At 33.8% G+C, this 17,197-nt stretch overlaps 4 protein-coding genes and 1 non-coding gene across 8 annotated transcripts; 4 read left to right on the plus strand and 1 right to left on the minus strand.

Moving 5' to 3' along the window:
• Nucleotides 1-655: 655 nt before the first annotated feature.
• LOC117604964 (inactive CLIP domain-containing serine protease A28) lies at nt 656-3,343 on the plus strand. Its single transcript, XM_034325618.2, has 6 exons — nt 656-930; nt 997-1,847; nt 1,916-2,075; nt 2,148-2,425; nt 2,496-2,707; nt 3,013-3,343. Exons 1-6 carry the CDS (start codon nt 656-658, stop codon nt 3,127-3,129), a joined length of 1,893 nt encoding a protein of 630 aa, XP_034181509.2. The 3' UTR covers nt 3,130-3,343.
• TRNAH-GUG (transfer RNA histidin (anticodon GUG)) lies at nt 3,316-3,387 on the plus strand. Its single transcript has one exon. It is a non-coding gene; the product is annotated as a tRNA-His (tRNA).
• Nucleotides 3,388-4,253: 866 nt separating this feature from the next.
• LOC117604967 (phenoloxidase-activating factor 2) lies at nt 4,254-8,444 on the plus strand. 3 transcript variants are annotated; one of them, XM_034325625.2, is made up of 7 exons: nt 4,352-4,410; nt 5,128-5,208; nt 6,224-6,634; nt 7,092-7,400; nt 7,462-7,730; nt 7,833-7,996; nt 8,106-8,444. In XM_034325625.2, the coding sequence occupies exons 3-7, from the start codon at nt 6,240-6,242 to the stop codon at nt 8,307-8,309; spliced, it is 1,341 nt and encodes a 446-aa protein (XP_034181516.1). In that variant the 5' UTR covers nt 4,352-4,410; nt 5,128-5,208; nt 6,224-6,239; the 3' UTR covers nt 8,310-8,444. The 3 variants fall into 3 exon arrangements, with proteins under 3 accessions (XP_034181515.1, XP_034181517.1, XP_034181516.1); XM_034325624.2 differs by lacking the exon at nt 5,128-5,208 and having other exon boundaries at nt 4,254-4,410; XM_034325626.2 differs by lacking the exon at nt 5,128-5,208 and having other exon boundaries at nt 4,254-4,410; nt 6,224-6,592.
• Nucleotides 8,445-9,791: 1,347 nt separating this feature from the next.
• On the plus strand, nt 9,792-15,200 carry LOC117604965 (uncharacterized). Its single transcript, XM_034325619.2, has 10 exons — nt 9,792-10,337; nt 10,414-11,776; nt 11,864-12,155; nt 12,262-13,060; nt 13,154-13,387; nt 13,849-14,085; nt 14,162-14,344; nt 14,407-14,624; nt 14,700-14,855; nt 14,929-15,200. The coding sequence occupies exons 1-10, from the start codon at nt 9,986-9,988 to the stop codon at nt 15,133-15,135; spliced, it is 4,041 nt and encodes a 1,346-aa protein (XP_034181510.2). The 5' UTR covers nt 9,792-9,985; the 3' UTR covers nt 15,136-15,200.
• Nucleotides 15,194-17,169, minus strand: LOC117604971 (transmembrane protein 230). Of its 2 annotated transcripts, XM_034325637.2 has the most exons (5): nt 16,927-17,169; nt 16,518-16,602; nt 16,341-16,453; nt 16,153-16,275; nt 15,194-16,057 (listed from the first exon to the last, which is right to left on the minus strand). In XM_034325637.2, the coding sequence occupies exons 3-5, from the start codon at nt 16,431-16,433 to the stop codon at nt 15,920-15,922; spliced, it is 354 nt and encodes a 117-aa protein (XP_034181528.1). In that variant the 5' UTR covers nt 16,434-16,453; nt 16,518-16,602; nt 16,927-17,169; the 3' UTR covers nt 15,194-15,919. The 2 variants fall into 2 exon arrangements, with proteins under 2 accessions (XP_034181528.1, XP_034181527.1); XM_034325636.2 differs by lacking the exon at nt 16,518-16,602.
• Between the last annotated feature and the right edge of the window lie 28 nt (nt 17,170-17,197).

Here is a 17,197-nt window from a genome sequence, read left to right on the forward strand (position 1 = left end):
TAACGTAATGGTAAAACGAGGTCATTTGTTTAAAGTCGAGCAAAAGCAATTTAGAATGTAATATCGTTCGGAATCAGCTGAATCGATCAAGAGGAAAATGTCAGAAAGATACCGCACTTTGTAAATGACCATAAAACGTCACGTGACTACATATTTCATAGAAAATGTTCGCATTTTATACGCGTCGTCGACCACAAACCATTACTGTTTGATAAACGGAATTGTACACTAGTGCTTTTAAATATTATTCGTATGTTTTACTTTTCATTCCAAAAATTGATATCGGAAGTGATTTCATAAATAAATTAATTGCCAACGTTTTAATGCCATTTATCAAGTAAGTAGGTCACTCGTTATTCGTATAATTCTTTTGTACTATTCAATGGATACTCGTCAAGAATTTCATCTACCAAAGAGTCATACAAGGCAAGAACATTATCTTCTTACATCTTTGAGTCTGCAGGCAAACTGATGCGTTATCATTTGGAAAATTGACAATTGGTCCACGAGCGACAAAAGCAACGATTAAGCCTCGTATCTGAATCTGGATATTCCCCGTATGTTAGGAAATACCGTCGCATCCTGTATACATAAAACGTCGACTGGTGTAAAAAATCGTTCAATAGGGAACGAGCTACCGCTTAGAAAACAAGTCATGTTGCGGTTCTTTGGACTATTCATCATTCTAATAGTTTCTAATACGGTGTTACCGAAAGATCCGGATCAAATGGCAACAAGAAGGGTCGACCGCTCGTTTCACAGAGAATCACCCTCTTTATTTCTCTTCCACTTGCTGAAACTGAAAAAGGTTCAACAGATAGAGAAGGTTCCAACAACCCCGCCACCCACGGATTGCATCTGCGTACCCTATTACCTGTGCGACGCTAATCGTACCATAATCACCAATGGTGTTATAATAATCGACGTTAGGTGAGTTTTCCTAAATTGCAAGAATTCAATCGTATCCCTGAAAGCTATCATAGATTTTCGATTCAGGTATCGAAGATGCACAGGAGACTTGGAAGTGTGCTGTCGTCTACCAAACACCACGACCACGACCACTACCACTACCACTACCACTACCACTACCACTACAACAACAACTACGCCAAAGCCAACAACAACTACGCCAAAACCCACAACAACTACTACAACTACTACAACTACTACAACTACTCCAAAACCCACCACAACCACCTCGACGCTTCCGCCTGTAATCTTCCCTTCATCACAATCCCCGACTACATCAGTTTGCGTTTGCGTTCTACCATCGCAATGCTACCCAGCTGGAATTATTGGTTCGTCCGGAGAAGGTGTGATCAACCCCCGTTTGCAGAACGTTCAGTGTCCTAGTATCAATCAAGTGTGCTGCAGGCCAGAGAGTGTAATTCAGAACACTAATCCCACACAGACTTGTACATTGTGTGGGAACACGATCCAGTGCAGCAACGGGGTAGTTGTACCTGTGAACGTAGGGTCCGTTAATACCGTGGTGACTTCTGGTCAGTGTCCGGTGCCAACCGCCTGCTGTCAGGGGGTGAACCCTACGTACGGGAACGGGATCCCAGTGGCGATAGGACCCGTTAGAAACCCTGGCACATATCAAGAATGTTACTGCATGGCGAGCTGGTTATGCACGCCTGGAAACGCGGTCAGCACCGACGGGGCTGGCATCATCGACCCCAGGTTCACCGTTTGTGGTACCGCGGACCAGGTTTGTTGTCGAGCCAGCACAGTGAGCGCCCCAAGGACCCTCGATCTTCAGGGTCGTGGAGAAAGCATAGTAAACGGAGAGGCATCGTTCTCTCAAGTGGGATGCGGTGTTCAAAATAAGACGTACGCACCAGGTAGAAAGTGAACCGTTTCATTGCACTTTATGGTGTTCGATAATTAGAACCAGATGTTTCTTTCGCAGCACAGCCTTACCCTGTGGACACAGGTAAGACCTATTTCGCCGAGTTCCCCTGGATGGTTGCCCTCCTAACATTACAATCGGACGGCAGGTACCTGTTCCAGTGCGGCGGATCCATGATTACCAATAAAGCTATTCTTACGGCTGCTCATTGTGTCGATAAGTAGGTCATATTAACGCTTCACTTTGTTACAACTCTTTGTGTATTATTTGTAATATGTAAAACTGACGTTAGTGAGAGGAATGCACGATGGGTGGCACGATTCGGTCAGTGGGACTTGGAGTATCAACCCAGCGATCAACCAGTTCCCTATCAAACTGCCAACGTGAAAACTATAGTGATTCATCCTCAGTTTTACAGAAGCGCTTTGTTCAATGACATAGCAGTGGTCATCCTACATGACCCTGTTAAACAGAGTGTAAACGTTGCCCCGATTTGTGTGCCACAGCAGGGACTGATCTTTCCTACTGGCACCAGATGCATTGGAATCGGTTGGGGGAAGAATTCGTTTGGTAAAATAATGATTTTTCATCATTTTTTTAATTAAATATGAGTTCGATTGTTAATCATTGATAATGATAGGTGGAACTTATCAGACCGGGCTAAGGAAAGTGGAACTTCCTATCGTCGATCGAAACGACTGTCAAAATCGACTTCGAACAACGAGATTGGGACAGTATTTTCAATTGCACGGCTCGTTCATGTGTGCAGGTGGTGAAGAAAACAAGGACACGTGTCGCGGAGACGGTGGCGGACCTTTGGTCTGCCCTACAGCTACGGGACAATTCTTTCAGGTAATCGGATTAGTTACCTGATTTACCTTTTCCTAACTCCAAGTCAAGGTCGCCATATGTTTGCACGAAAGAATCAATCCCTCTATAAAAGAAGGCACAGTAACCCGAAAGTAAAGGGCCACTCGAACAGAAAGTGTTCCAGTAGAAGCGTAAAAGGCTAACAATAAGACCATGCAGTAAACCAGTAAAGCAGATGATGTCTTTCCCGAATGCTTATAATCAATAGCAACCTTTTTCGAAAAATATTGTAAGCATGCACGATGTGCAATATAATAAGCTAAAAATGTGTTCACAATCTGTTTTAGGCTGGAATAGTGTCCTGGGGAATTGGTTGTGGCACATCGAATGTTCCTGCTGTTTATACAAACGTGGCACAGTATACACAATGGATCGAACAACAATTAGCAACCTATGGAGCGTAACGAATAGAATAAATATATTTAACAAATTTCATCTAGTCGTTTTTGTTAATCTACGATACTGTATTTACTTTTGTAAAAATGAGTAAAATGAAATTGTTTTTCATTATAATCAATTATTATGAAGTATACTTCATTTTCATATCTGTTCTATGGAAAAGTAACGTTCCAGTTTCAAGTCTTCCAATAGCCGTGATCGTCTAGTGGTTAGGACCCTACGTTGTGGCCGTAGTAACCCAGGTTCGAATCCTGGTCACGGCAATGTTGCACAGTTACATTGTCACGGTGGAAGTTTTCTTTTTTTTATTATTCATTAACATACGATTTTATTACACTAAAATTTATACGTATTGATTTTTATTTTCTAAACATTATATAATTTTTAAAATATTTTAAAAAATGAATTTATCAATTATCTACGCGATTAAATCAATTATCTACGTATGTATTCGTGATGCGAAGATCGCGATATAAATTATCGCGAAATCTACTTGTATTGTTAATAACTATTAGCGTAACATTTATTTTACTATGCAATACATGTTTCTTTCTTTTTTTTAAAGCATGTTACTTTATTGCGGCGATATTATCACTGCTATTGACCCGACATCTGGTGCAAGACACACAATGACTATCAGACTAGCGATTAAAGAATTCTAAATAAAGAAAATGTGTATTTTCCGTCGGTATCAGCAGAATAAATTGTTGCTTTATAATTTAATGATTCATTTTTGTTTATTATCCTACTTTCTTTTATATGGAAGTAGATTCTTACTAGTTTTGTGACCCGTACGTTCTTAGAATTCAGGACTATGTTTGACCTTACCATGAAACACATTCCAAGGAGGTATAGGAGGTATAGAATTTCCATGTTATCAAGTTTGAAATGAACCATAGACGTAATTGAAAACATATCAGGTGTTTTATGACGTTAGGGAGAGGACGTCATAGGAAAAGGACGTCAGTGAAAAGGGAATTCTAGCTGTTCCGAAAAACCTTCTCAGAAATCTGTACCATGGTTGACTGAGATTTATGCGGGGAATTCCACCTGATTTGAATCGGTGAGGTCAGTACGCTGTTGGGCAAGTAAAAAGGCAAGTTATATACGTTCACCACTGAAACGTAGACACAAGAAATCCGAATTGGTAGGGGGAATTCTTGTAAATGCTGTCGCTGTGTATATGTATGTAAACGAAGATATCGCGGCTTCAGCGTCCAGCAAGTCGCAATCGAGCACTGTTCTCTGAAGAGTGAAGTCTGCCTCACACTTGGAATCAATTTGCGGTGAGTCTTTCATCTTTTCCGACATCATTCGACAATTGCAACGAAACTGTTTCATTTCTTCTGTCACCGTCGTGAAATTTGATCTCTTGATCGTTATATTTATGTTAGCAACACCAAAGAATAATATTTTTTTTTTTTTTAATTCTTATTCTTTTTAATCTTCGATAAAAAACATAATTATACATAACTCGTTTTTAGATAGTTGACATTTTTTAAAGAATCTATAGTTTTTATAAAACTAGCCACATCAAAGGTGATCTTCAATTTGAAAATTAATTATAGAGCTGACGAACGTGTTCCAGAGATTTAACAGGTTTTTTTACGTGTCCAAAATTTGGCTTTTGCGTGACAGAACTGTGTAATGTAATCAATGCATAAATTTACTTTAGGGTTTTCGTCCTTTTCAAGGGCCACTTATGGCGTTCCGAGCCTCTTCCTCTCGAAAAGAAGAAATATCGTTCCAACGAAATTGTCCAAATTTTGAATGCCTTTCGCGGGTATTATTATACTGATTATCTCGACTTATACTTGTTTATTATGATTCAATGTGTTCTCGAGTTCATCGTGTCACATAAATCTCATCAACAATCTTCCGATTCGTTTCCATATTAGCCATATGAAGCGTTATCTAATTTTCTTCAGTTTGAACTTCGTGACCGTAAACTAGCAATTTTATAGTATAACGGAATTAAACGATGTTATTCGGTGTGATCGCAGGTTTTGGCATCCAACTATCGTCCACCGAAAGATTGTATCGATATACCGGTTTAACGATCGCGCAACCAGTTCTCGGTTGAGGTCAGTGTCAAGAATTTTCATATTGATTATAGCCCAAGATGCTTATGTAATTTGTACTAAATACCGATTCATTCGATATTTATCACTGCTTTTTTTCATTTAATTACGGGCAATTTAAATTGTATAAATGTACAGATAAAATAATTTCATTTCCCTAAATCATTTTGCAATATTTCATTCATAATTTAAAGAATAACCTTGTCAGAACGAAGTTCTTCATGGTCGAACGTTCCAATTTTCTCAGATCACGTCACGATGCTATTTATGGGATAAATGATTTTCGTTTTATTATTTGTTTTTTATTTGACACTCTCTCGGAACGATTCCGATAGATCACGGAAATCCCGTACAGGAAAATTCTTGGAATTATCTCAGATAGACCTTTGCTCAACTATCTGTAAGGTTTACATGATCCAGTGCTACAGTTTGATTATTTGTTTTCGATACGATACTGTGAAATATGTGTTTGAAGCGTACAAGCTGACGAAGTGTTTTTCTTTTTCATCATTCTCTTATGCGGACACAATGATCATTTTTTATTCTACGTTTACGTAACGTTTATTAAGCATTAGCATAATATGAAGACAAGTCTCATCATTCACGCGGTTCTATTTCAAATATTGTACAAACTGCCAGAAGGGAAACATACGTCGTTTTCAGCTTTTATATCCTTGTTGAAGCATTCGTACGTTTCTCGCACCACTGGTTTCATTCGTGGGACTCTGAGGTCATCTTTATTTATGAGCAAAAATTACTATAGTCAGCTAATAATTTCTCGCTATATGCTAGATGAAGATGCACATTAAAACGCGTAACCTTGATTGTTTTACACTGTCTTGATACGCATATACGATATATCCGGTTTAAGTTTATATAATTCAGTGGTATCAGCGTAAACGACAAACGACGTCGTTCAACCATTTCGAACGTTCGTACTTTGTCACCTCGCCCTCTTAAAATCGAACACGAAAAATCCACTTATGAAACCTAAAAATACCTATTCGATTATTTTCAGGACCTCTAACGCAGCGATGCGAAGAATACTATTGACGCTAGCTTTGGCTGGCTATTGTTTAGCCGTGCCAGCCCCTCAAAAAGAAAACTTAGACAGCTTGATACAAAGCGTGTTCGGACCAGGTCCACAAAATCAAACGAACCCCCCGTCGATTCCAAATTCACAGAATCTCAACCAACAAAACAATACCGGCGATTTGAACTCTTTGATATCGAGTGTTTTCAACGGCGGAGGATCTACAACCCCAGTAACAATCCTAGGAACGCAGAACAACCCTAAACCACAGACAGATGATTGCCAATGCGTGCCGTATTATCAATGCCGGGAAGGTACCATTTTGGAAAATGGTGTGGGACTGATAGATATCAGGTCCGGTTTTGATGACAATATCGATAATCAGCCCAAATTGGGGTGAGTTCCAAAGAATAGTCTCAACGACGGGGAGAGAGGGTGTATTGGTTTCGGCTTGGAATGATAAGGGCTAAATTGATCATACCGACGTGTCGACTCGTCCTTGATTCATTGGTTTTCTTGTATGTACAAGGGAGGTCAAGGTTTATTAATGCATGCTTAATTGTTTGAATTCAATGGCTAATTGCAAGAATGCATTAAAAAATTTGCAAACAGCTAAAATTTTATAAATTTTCTTGGTTTCTTAAATGATCGAACGTGTACGCCGTTTGAGACTGTCTTTGGATAATACCCTTCTGTATGTAAAGTAATATTTATCTCCCAATAAGCAACAAATAGTAACAATAAAAAGGAGAAAAAGAAATTCTTGCATGCTTAGCATGTTAACATTTCTATAGAAGCAGACATTAAAGGGTAAGTAATTTATGAGCCTTCTTAATTTGTCCTTTGGAAACAGAGCTTTTGGGCCATGTGACAACTATTTGGACGTATGCTGTAAACCACCAGACAGGACAGATCCCGGAGAAAATGTTACACCACCACCTGTGACGAGAAAGGGCTGTGGACAAAGGAACGCCCAGGGTGTTGGTTTCAGGATCACTGGTGATAACGACAACGAAGCTCAATTTGGCGAATTCCCATGGATGGTGGCGATTTTGAAAGAAGAAACTGTCGGCGAGGAAAATCAGAAGTTGAACGTTTATCAATGCGGAGGTTCATTGATTCACCCCCAAGCCGTTTTAACAGCCGCCCATTGCGTACAAGGGTAAGCAATCGATTGATTATTTTATTCTTTTCCTCTTTGCTAACAAGTAATTTTCTTATAGAAAAACGCCATCGGAATTGAGAATCCGTGCGGGAGAATGGGACACGCAAACCAAGAATGAAATTTTCCCTCATCAAGACCGCAACGTGCAAACTGTGGTAGTTCACGAGAAATTTCATTCCGGTGCTCTTTATAACGACTTTGCCATTTTGATATTGGCCGAGCCGGTAACCTTAGCGGAAAACGTGGATATCGTTTGTCTACCGGAACGAAACACGGTATTCGATAATGCTAGGTGCTTTGCCAGTGGCTGGGGAAAGGATATATTCGGTAAACATGTTAATTACTCCACCAATAGTATAGATTTCTTAAGGCTATTGATACCTTATTACCATTAAGTTCATCTGTTCAATTGTATACTGAATGTTTCAGGTAAAGAGGGTCATTATCAGGTAATATTAAAAAAAGTAAATCTACCTGTGGTCCCGCGCAACAGTTGTCAGAATAGCCTACGAAACACCAGATTGGGAAAGTACTTTACTTTGCACGAAAGTTTCATATGCGCTGGCGGAGAGTCTGGTAAAGATACCTGCAAGGTAAAAATTTATTACAGCTTAAATCGAACAGTTCAAAGTGTCTTTAGATAATTAAAAAGTTACTTGGTGGTTTATTGTCCTGCTAATTGGGGTAATTTAATCTTTTCAGGGTGACGGAGGAAGTCCTCTTGTATGTCCAACTATAATGGATCCCAGCAGGTATTTGCAAGCAGGTATCGTGGCATGGGGTATCGGTTGTGGCGAGGACAGAACTCCAGGTGTCTATGCAAATATTGCCTATGTACGAGATTGGATCGACGAACAAATGGCTTATTATAATCTAGATAATACTATTTATAGATATACACCATAAACATAGACTGACTCCTTTTACGTATAGTTTTGTAGACTTTTATCGATCAAAATCATAGATGTTTTTTTTTCTTCACGAAAAGACTGCTCTACTGTTCGTATGTGACTTTGAAAATTATAATAAATATGACAATAATTATTTTTACATTACTCGATAATAAAAAGATTCGACTAGTTTAACATAAACTTGGATGGCATAAATAATTTTTCCTTCCCTTCCCGTTATGGTGAATGTAAATAACTTATAGAAAATTATTCAAAGGATAATAAAATTAACTTCAGCATTTAATAATGGTAATAAAAATGAAAATCTCTCGTAAGCATTTAGAAACTTAAAGTTTGCACGTGGTTACCAAATGAAACGGTTTATGGTCCCGCTATACGAATGTTTTCCAGACCCGCTAAAGAAACGGTACGATGTATTGTGTTTTAAAACTTCGATGCTTGAACTGAAGAAGCAAGCGTGTCTGGTTGTTTTCATTTTTAGAAAGTCATTGTGAACAATCTTTCTCTAAAACTGTCCACACGTGCTAGACACTTCTATAAATTCGTTTCATAATAACAATCCTGATCTTTTAACCTTTTAACATCTGCGTTTCAAGAGGCTTATTTAGAAAAAACCTTGTTGATTTGCTTTGAAGGTCATCTAAATTACATTGCGCATTTCATTTACAGTCCCATGCGTGAATGTAAAAATTTACAAATAGCGCAATCTTAAATTAATTTTCATTTTTAACCCTTTGCACTCGTATTTATATTTGAGAAGGCTACCATTATTTATTTATTTTATTTTATATATATACACACACACATTTAAGCAGAAACTAAAAGAAAACATTGTAACAGGGGTCCCTAGAATGAAATACTAATGTAAATATATGTATAATAATAAAATGTCGGATGGCGATTATATGGCGACATACGAGCGCAACGGTAAAACGTATAATGTCGCCTGTACGGCGACATACGAGTGGAAAGGGTTAATACTGTAGTACCCTCCAAGTACTTACCTTTGAGTAGCTGCTATTAATTGTTTAGATAATGTAGGTAATCATTAGATGAGATTCAAGCTCATAGCGATTTCCGCAGAAAAAATTCGCGGAAAATGGACGCTTTACTGACACTTAATAACCCCCCGATCCGTATAAAGACTCCGCCTCTAAAGTCCCAAAAGCGGGGAGCAAAAGCATTGGGACTTCTAAGCTCTTCAGTTTGGTCCTCTCTGCCAATATCGATATATCGATGGTAGGTTGTTAGTCGCGCTAGTTATCCGTAGAACTTAAACGTTTTTGCGCCGTGACGTAGAAAACAAGTACAGTTGTGTGTGCATACGTTAATTAAATATATGTATATTTTATGATACATAGTATCGAAGGCGTAGAAATACATTCCGTGAAAATTCTTTTGTTTCTTTTTAATGGAATCAAAGGCGGTAAGTACAATCACGCGGCATATGTATATAGTTGCACTACCTACATCTTTGTGTGTTACTAAACACGTGTTACGTTTCATTGAAAAGTTCAAAGCAAAATATATAATGCAATAATTAATGTAATCGCATCATCCGAATAATGACTATATTATAATAGCATTCTGATTTTTGCATCATCAGGATATTATATAAATTTTTATATAAAACGTATCTTAGAAAGTAATATAATTCTTAAAACAATCGCAATGGGGAGAAAAAGGAGACGGAATACTTGTCGCCGGCAAAAGAAATCTATTACACAGATTGAACAAGATATATCTGTTAATGAGAACTCATTAAAGAAGGAATATATCAAAAATAAATATAAAGAAATCCTAGGTTCCAAAGAACCTATTGTTCTTCTAAACAAACTACCAAAAGAAGTGATATTATTAGATAGACTTATAAATCAAAATTCACAAAATAATATCATTAAGCAAAATTATAAAAAGGAACCAGAACATAGCAAACAAAAATTAAACAGTGTCAAGCTTATGCCTCATAAACCAAAAGAAAGTAGATCTAAAAATCTATCCAGTTCATGGGGAATACTACATGGTAAGTATTATACTTTTTATCTTTTTTATGTTTCTTTTTTTTTTTTTGTAAATATTTTGATATTTGAATGTTTCAGATACAGATTTAAAAGAAAAAGCATTGAGAAATGATAAAAAATTAAACATTTGTTTAAATAAAATTAAACTGTGTGATATAAATTTAAATATTATAAGCCCTTCTGATAAATTAAAAACTGTTCATAAAAATGATTTGAAACAGAAAGCTCAACATACCCAGGTTGGAAGAAAGCCTAAGACTACTATAAATAATAAAGTTAAGAGTAAACAAAACCAAAAGAGTTACAGAAATCTTGATATAAATGAAAATGAGAGCTCATATTATGCAAGTTCATTTTTTAATTTTGATAATTTGTCACATAGTGCTGTAGACCTTTCAGATAGAATTTTTGCTAAAAATTATATAATGAATAAATATTTGGCAGATGTAGAAAGATCAAGCAATCTTAATAATATTGTCAAAGAAACAAATGAATGTTGTATGAACAGTGAAAAAGAAAATTTATCATTGAAAAATGTAGAAAAAGACATAACAAATTCTGTATGTGATGCTCTTGATCAAAATGTGAAAAAAGTAAAGAAATTACCAACCATTATTAGGGAAGATATATTACCAAAATACTCTGTTAAACTCAGATTATCAAAGCAGGAAGTAAGTCAGCCTTGTAATGAGGGTGCTAAATTTCATAGCAATGATATAAGTAATGGAATAAATTTTCAAGATTCTGGTTCTACAGTTGTTTCAATGAAGAGTAATATTGCACATATAACTGAATGTTTTGAGATTAATAAAAAACAAAGTTTAAATTTAAAAAGAAAAATTGTTATACCCAAAATGCAGAAAAAAAATGCAGATTTTGATAAAGATCTCAATTATCAAAAAACAAGAAATGCAATTAGTAATGAAGATTACAATTTAGTCTGTAATGGTGAAGTTGATAAAGAAAACAATAAAAATACCTTATTTTACAAAAATACTTTAACAGATTTACTTAAACAAAATTGTTTAAACTTTGATCAAGACACTAATAGTCAGCCTTCAACAAAAATAAAATTGGATAACAATAAGTGGCTTCAAAATTCTATTAATTTTGAATTGAATAATAATGGAATAATCCCTCAAATGACAACATCAAGTGGTTTAAATAATGTTGAATTAAATAGTGAAGAGGTAGTTACAGAAATTGATGAAACAAAGTCGAAAACGGATAAAGGTATTCCAGATTTTATGAAACAGAATCAAATTGAAAGTGTTGTGAGTATTCAGGATTGTAATTCACTACAGAATACAAAGGAACCTGAAGAAGTAGCATCAAATGATTGTGAATTACCTAAGAAGAAGCAGTATCCAACCTCAGTAGAAGAGGATGATGATGATGATGACCGTATTTCTTTGTTTGCAGATTCAGAAATAATAAAAGAGTAATTATTTATATTTATTATTGTGTTTCTTAATAACTGGTTTCAATACTTTAAAAACTTTATAGTATTTTCTATTAATTTTTTTAGGTATGGTTGTTCAACTCCCTCCCCCGCACACGAAAAACCATATTATATGACTGATAAGTCGTTTGATAATTATTATAAAAGTAACAAATCTGAATTCAATGAAATGTACGAAAATAATAATGTAAGTAATACTTCAAACGAAATAAAATTTCAACCAAGATCGAAATCAACAAATTCAAGGAAGAATACAGTAAACCAAAACTATTTACTCAGGACTGTATTTGCAGGAAGCTGTTATAAAATGATACAGACTGGCAGATGTTATAATAATATGTGTCAGTTTAGTCACGGTGTATGTATCCGGTCATTTTTTTTTATTCCTTATTTTTCGAAGCAATATTGTTTAAATATTTTTTCTATTATGTATAATAACGCATGTTTTTGTTTATGTTATGCAGTTTCTGTATACTATGGAATTATTATATCGTCACGAGGAGCAAATGTTCTTTCTCGTGTTAGAGGAATTAGTATCAAACGGTTGTATACGTTTTATTCAAATAATATTTAAGGAGCTAGCACATAATTGTGCTTCTGACATTTTTTACGTGATAAAAATAGTAAAAAGGTTATTTGAATTAAACAGTATAACTAATGAAATAACAACTGATATCACTCAGCGCTTAAGAATAACGAGAAGATCTTTAAACATAATTAGCGATCAATTAGCCACTCTTGTAAACGAGTATGATTTCAAATTTATAAATTGGATCCTGAGTATTTCACAAAGTTTTATCGAATCTGGTACATACTGGGATACTTTTAAAAGTTTACTGCTGAAAACAAGATATTTGGAACCACGGATTATAGAGATTATTTTACAAGAATGTATCGTTACAAGAAGACATTTTCACGATATAAATATCAACATTATATGTAAACTTGAAACCAATGTTTATTCTAAAATAAATAAACAATTATTATTCAATTTTAATAATTTAATCAAATGTAATGAGAATAATTCGGGGATAAAGCAAAATGTTACAGCAGAAACAAAAACATTACAGCAGAAAGATATTTCTTCCAAAACGAACAAAGAAGTAAATAATAATAATAATAATAAAAATACAGGAAATGATCAAAATGTAATAATTCGTGTTAATACAAATTTTGAAACATTTCATAAGACACCTATTTCTTCCGAAGCAAATAATGAAGACGCAGAAAATGAAAATACTTCTTTAACATTACACCCGATAGGTAAAAATTTAACCGAATAATTTACATTTTTCTTTTTTTATATTTTATGTACCTACATATAATGTTATTCAAATCATCATATGCATTTTTTAGATGGTTTAGCAGAACCTTCTTCTGCACTAGGAAGGCGAAAATTTTTTCCTTTTTATCAAGAAGTTCACAGGCTTCAGGAAGGACTTGAGAATAATGATTATGATCGTGTTATGAAAATCCTTAATTCAGTTCAAAAAAATCAAGGAACGCTTTTTGCAAATGCATGTTACCAAATTTTATCCAAAAAAATAATCCGTTCTCACCACCATCTGAGTAAACTGATTCCACACACAGGTAATGAAGAGTATGTTAAAAATTTTCGACTTCAATAAAATAAATGACTAACTATACACGTATTTCGTATTTCCTTTTTTTTTATTTTTATGCTTTGACATTTTGTTCATATAGACATTTCACGATGGAATAATCGAAACAATTTATCATTTAAAATCATTATTAAATCATTAAAATCATTAAAAATATTCGTCAAAGCATAAATTCATTAGTTTGTTTTAAATGACAAATATAATATTTGTATTCATTCGTACATTTCTATTTGACTGACATAAGTTTAGGTGTATATAATGAATGTAATTTAATTTGTATGTTTTTATAAATTAACTTTTCTTCCTGAATAAACAGGAAATTATAATCGTTTGTATTCAAGAAAATATGAATAAAATAAAATTATTGAAATAAGTTACTGATGTTTATTTGAAAATATACCTAACTTAATGATTTTCTGGACATTACAGTCCGAACTGGGGCAACAAGAGTACTGTACAAAATACTGCTTGAAGTAGCAATTTCCATCTTGGCCCATCTGACTGCAGAAAATTACTGGGTGCTAGCGTATACATTGCTTAAAAATGTATATGTTTTGTTAAAATACAAAATTAATGTACATCGATTAGATGCGACAACTATTATGCTTTTTGCGGAGATTTATTTAGCAAATCAACAACCCATAAAAGCTTTAAAATTACTCAAACGTAAGTGAATTCTAGTATCAATTTAGACTGATAAACATATTAAATGAATTTGTTTTAACATGATTTATTTTTTCAGAGAGTAATATTATTCTCGGTTGCCGTTCTCAGTGGAATGTACGAAGTACAGAACAGGATAGTTATTTGAGAACACAAGTAATATCTTTACTATTAGATGAACTTTGTGAACTGTTTCCAGAACATGCATTTACTCTTTTTAGGATTCTAATCACTGAGCAGTTCAGTAACTTCTATCCAATAGGTGAGATAATTATACAAGCCTACGATAAGTATAAATATTTAAACACATGTTATTTGTTTCAGACCTTGCGAGTTTCGCAAATAAAATCGTATCGGTACTCATACAAAAAGAATATTACGAATACGTTATAGATGCTGGAATATTAGTTGATGATCAATCTTTTACATTAAATACAATTACATTTCGGGCACTGATTGCTATATTAGTTAATCTGGATATGCAATTAGCTAAACAATTGTACCAAAAAGCAATGAATTTAGGAATATATTCTAGACCTCGGGTATGTTACGGAACCTGTAATTATTTATTTTAACATATTAACATATGTATTATACTTCTTATTGTTTGCGATTAGTTTCAGCCAATAACATTCCTCATCATAGATTCGGACTGGACAAGCGAAGAAATGTATCTTGGGATTTTTAATTTAATGAAACAACTCTTATTAAATATTGGACACGCAATCGAGCGTGTTTCTTCGAGACAGTTGTCGGTATATCTTATTTTTGAGGTAAATTACAATTTTTTCTTGTACTTTATTTTAAAAATTCCATTAGTTCCATTAACTTTTATTTTATTCATAGAGCATCCCCTTAGAAAATCAACTTAATTATGATACCGGAAAAAATCAGTGTAATAAAACGGTCGAAGCAAGCAGGTTGCTAATGCAAAAAATGTTACAACAAAAATTTGATCCGCCTATTTCAATGATGAAAACAGCTAGAGACAAAGTATGTAGACTAAGTAATAAAAGCGTTTTAGCGTATTTGCAAACTGAGCATTATGAATAATGTAACTCTGCATCTTTGTAATTTATAATCGGGAGTTTGATCACGACTTATAATTTAATCAAGACTAATAAAGGTGTTATAATTATATAACTCTTAATATTTTGGATAAAATGTTTAAATTTTACGTTTTGAAACTTGTAGTATGTAGTCTATCTACGTATAATACTCCAATTATTATTTAACTTTAAGTATAATTTTAATTCTTTACATTTAAATGTAATAATTGACAGATACAATTATATTTACATTATACATTGCTTATTACAAATTATAAAACATATGACGCAGTTTTTAGTTGAATATTCCGTGAAATAATAATGAATATTTTTCGTAGTATATGTAAAATATATTTAAAGGTGTATAGCTATCCATGCAATAAAATAGTTTTAAATAATAGTATTATAATTATCTTTCAGTGTATTTTGTACCCGTTCTTAATATTATGTGTGACATTGAAAAGCTCTGGCCATACAGTTTATACCAATATGGTGTTATTACTTTGAAAATAAATTCATTACACATTGGTATGAACATTCTGTATATGTTTTCATAGTATGCAATTAAACTCACTATTCATTTGCATAAAGCAAATATTATAATATAATACTGCATTACATTGTCCTACATTTCTTTCAAGGATTATTTATAACCGGTTAAAGTACCACAAAAATATAAATATGGGTAATGTAACATCTATAAAACTTTGTGTAAATTCAACAGATAATGTGTTAATAAAGAAGAATTAGAATTTCTAATTAATTTTACATAAACAGATAGCATTTGATTAATCAAATTCTGGTATATCATCAAAGGAATAACCAGGTACTTTCTGATAAGCTAAAACAGCTACCCTCATATGATAAGCCCCTGGTATAAACATTAAAATTCCTAAAATAATAACTGGCCACATACGGTCTGAATACTGTAAAAGATAAAAGTAATGATTAAACATGTGTTGTATCAACCAAGGTTTAGCACATTTTTGGCAGTTTGGGATGTCCTTTTAATAAGTCTTACCTTAGAATCAAAGTGTCCACTCACAATTAGGCTTCCCATGATAAGCATGATGGTACCTCCAATAAAAAGAAGAGCTGCTAATGTAATAGCTTTCCATGGTATTTTTACAGGTGGATTCACAAACTGTAAAAATTTTCGAACATTTTACCTTATAGAAAGTATAAAAAACTATATAAATAATATCTAACCTGAGAATCAATGAAACCATTATCTGTTTCAGTAAGCTGAGTATAATCCACGTTGCTAAATTGTTTGTCACCACCAAGTTTCCTTCTGGACATACTCAGTTTATGAATGTGATCTAAAAATTAACCAGAACAATTGCATTATCTTAATTATTATAATACAACAGTATGAATACGTACTGTTTTCCGGTTGTCCGAAAATAATGATTGTTCTACACTCAGTTAACTCTTATAACATTAAAATGTCATGGGTAATAATTTTATGCTACAATGAAATTTTGTTCTGTTATTTTTTTCTTTATTTTTTAAATGAGAAATAAATATAAATATGTATATAAGGTTATGTATTTATTGGCATTTATAAGCACCACAGACGAGATATGGGATAGACTGATTACCACTGATTACCAATAGAAGTCTATGTTCGACGGGCTACTTTATAAGAAAAGTTACATCGCATGAAGTCTATCCTATACCTTCTCTGTGTTAAAATTTGAGGTGAACACATTTCGAGGGATAATTGAAATAACTTATTATTTCCTATCATTTGTTAATAAATATTATAACAAAAGTAGAGAAGGACATTTACCTGCACCAAAGCAGTTAGTCCACATATCAAGTCACAATTATTATGCACTTATGACCAGAATATCATTCAATTCTTTTTCTTTTCTCAATTTCGATAATGCCAGATGATTTTTGAAAAGAACCATGCATATTTCAAGTTTATTGCGAACAACAGTACTTGTCTAATCTTTTACATGATTAAACAAATTGTAAAAGTACTTTGTACTGTGATTAGTGTGTCGTTCACTGGTTGCGCGTCTTGATTTACAATTGACGAAAAACACTTGTTCGAC

The sequence above is a fragment of the Osmia lignaria genome, chromosome 5 (assembly GCF_051020975.1).
Source record: "Osmia lignaria lignaria isolate PbOS001 chromosome 5, iyOsmLign1, whole genome shotgun sequence".
Lineage (NCBI taxonomy): Eukaryota > Metazoa > Arthropoda > Insecta > Hymenoptera > Megachilidae > Osmia > Osmia lignaria.

What these genes read in the sequence shown, in the direction of transcription:
- LOC117604964 (XM_034325618.2), top strand. Translation starts at nt 656, where the DNA reads ATGTTGCGGTTCTTTGGACTATTCATCATTCTAATAGTTTCTAATACG. An exon ending in GCTGCTCATTGTGTCGATAA is followed by an intron (nt 2,076 to 2,147) that starts GTAGGTCATATT and finishes AACTGACGTTAG; the next exon opens with TGAGAGGAATGCACGATGGG. An exon ending in CTACGGGACAATTCTTTCAG is followed by an intron (nt 2,708 to 3,012) that starts GTAATCGGATTA and finishes AATCTGTTTTAG; the next exon opens with GCTGGAATAGTGTCCTGGGG.
- LOC117604967 (XM_034325624.2), top strand. Translation starts at nt 6,240, where the DNA reads ATGCGAAGAATACTATTGACGCTAGCTTTGGCTGGCTATTGTTTAGCC. An exon ending in GATAATCAGCCCAAATTGGG is followed by an intron (nt 6,635 to 7,091) that starts GTGAGTTCCAAA and finishes CTTTGGAAACAG; the next exon opens with AGCTTTTGGGCCATGTGACA. An exon ending in GCCGCCCATTGCGTACAAGG is followed by an intron (nt 7,401 to 7,461) that starts GTAAGCAATCGA and finishes ATTTTCTTATAG; the next exon opens with AAAAACGCCATCGGAATTGA.
- LOC117604965 (XM_034325619.2), top strand. Translation starts at nt 9,986, where the DNA reads ATGGGGAGAAAAAGGAGACGGAATACTTGTCGCCGGCAAAAGAAATCT. An exon ending in AGCTTTAAAATTACTCAAAC is followed by an intron (nt 14,086 to 14,161) that starts GTAAGTGAATTC and finishes TTATTTTTTCAG; the next exon opens with AGAGTAATATTATTCTCGGT. An exon ending in CGGTATATCTTATTTTTGAG is followed by an intron (nt 14,856 to 14,928) that starts GTAAATTACAAT and finishes TTTTATTCATAG; the next exon opens with AGCATCCCCTTAGAAAATCA.
- LOC117604971 (XM_034325636.2), bottom strand. Translation starts at nt 16,951, where the DNA reads ATGTGGACTAACTGCTTTGGTGCAG. An exon ending in GACTAACTGCTTTGGTGCAG is followed by an intron (nt 16,454 to 16,926) that starts GTAAATGTCCTT and finishes GTTAATTTTTAG; the next exon opens with ATCACATTCATAAACTGAGT. An exon ending in GTGGACACTTTGATTCTAAG is followed by an intron (nt 16,058 to 16,152) that starts GTAAGACTTATT and finishes TATCTTTTACAG; the next exon opens with TATTCAGACCGTATGTGGCC.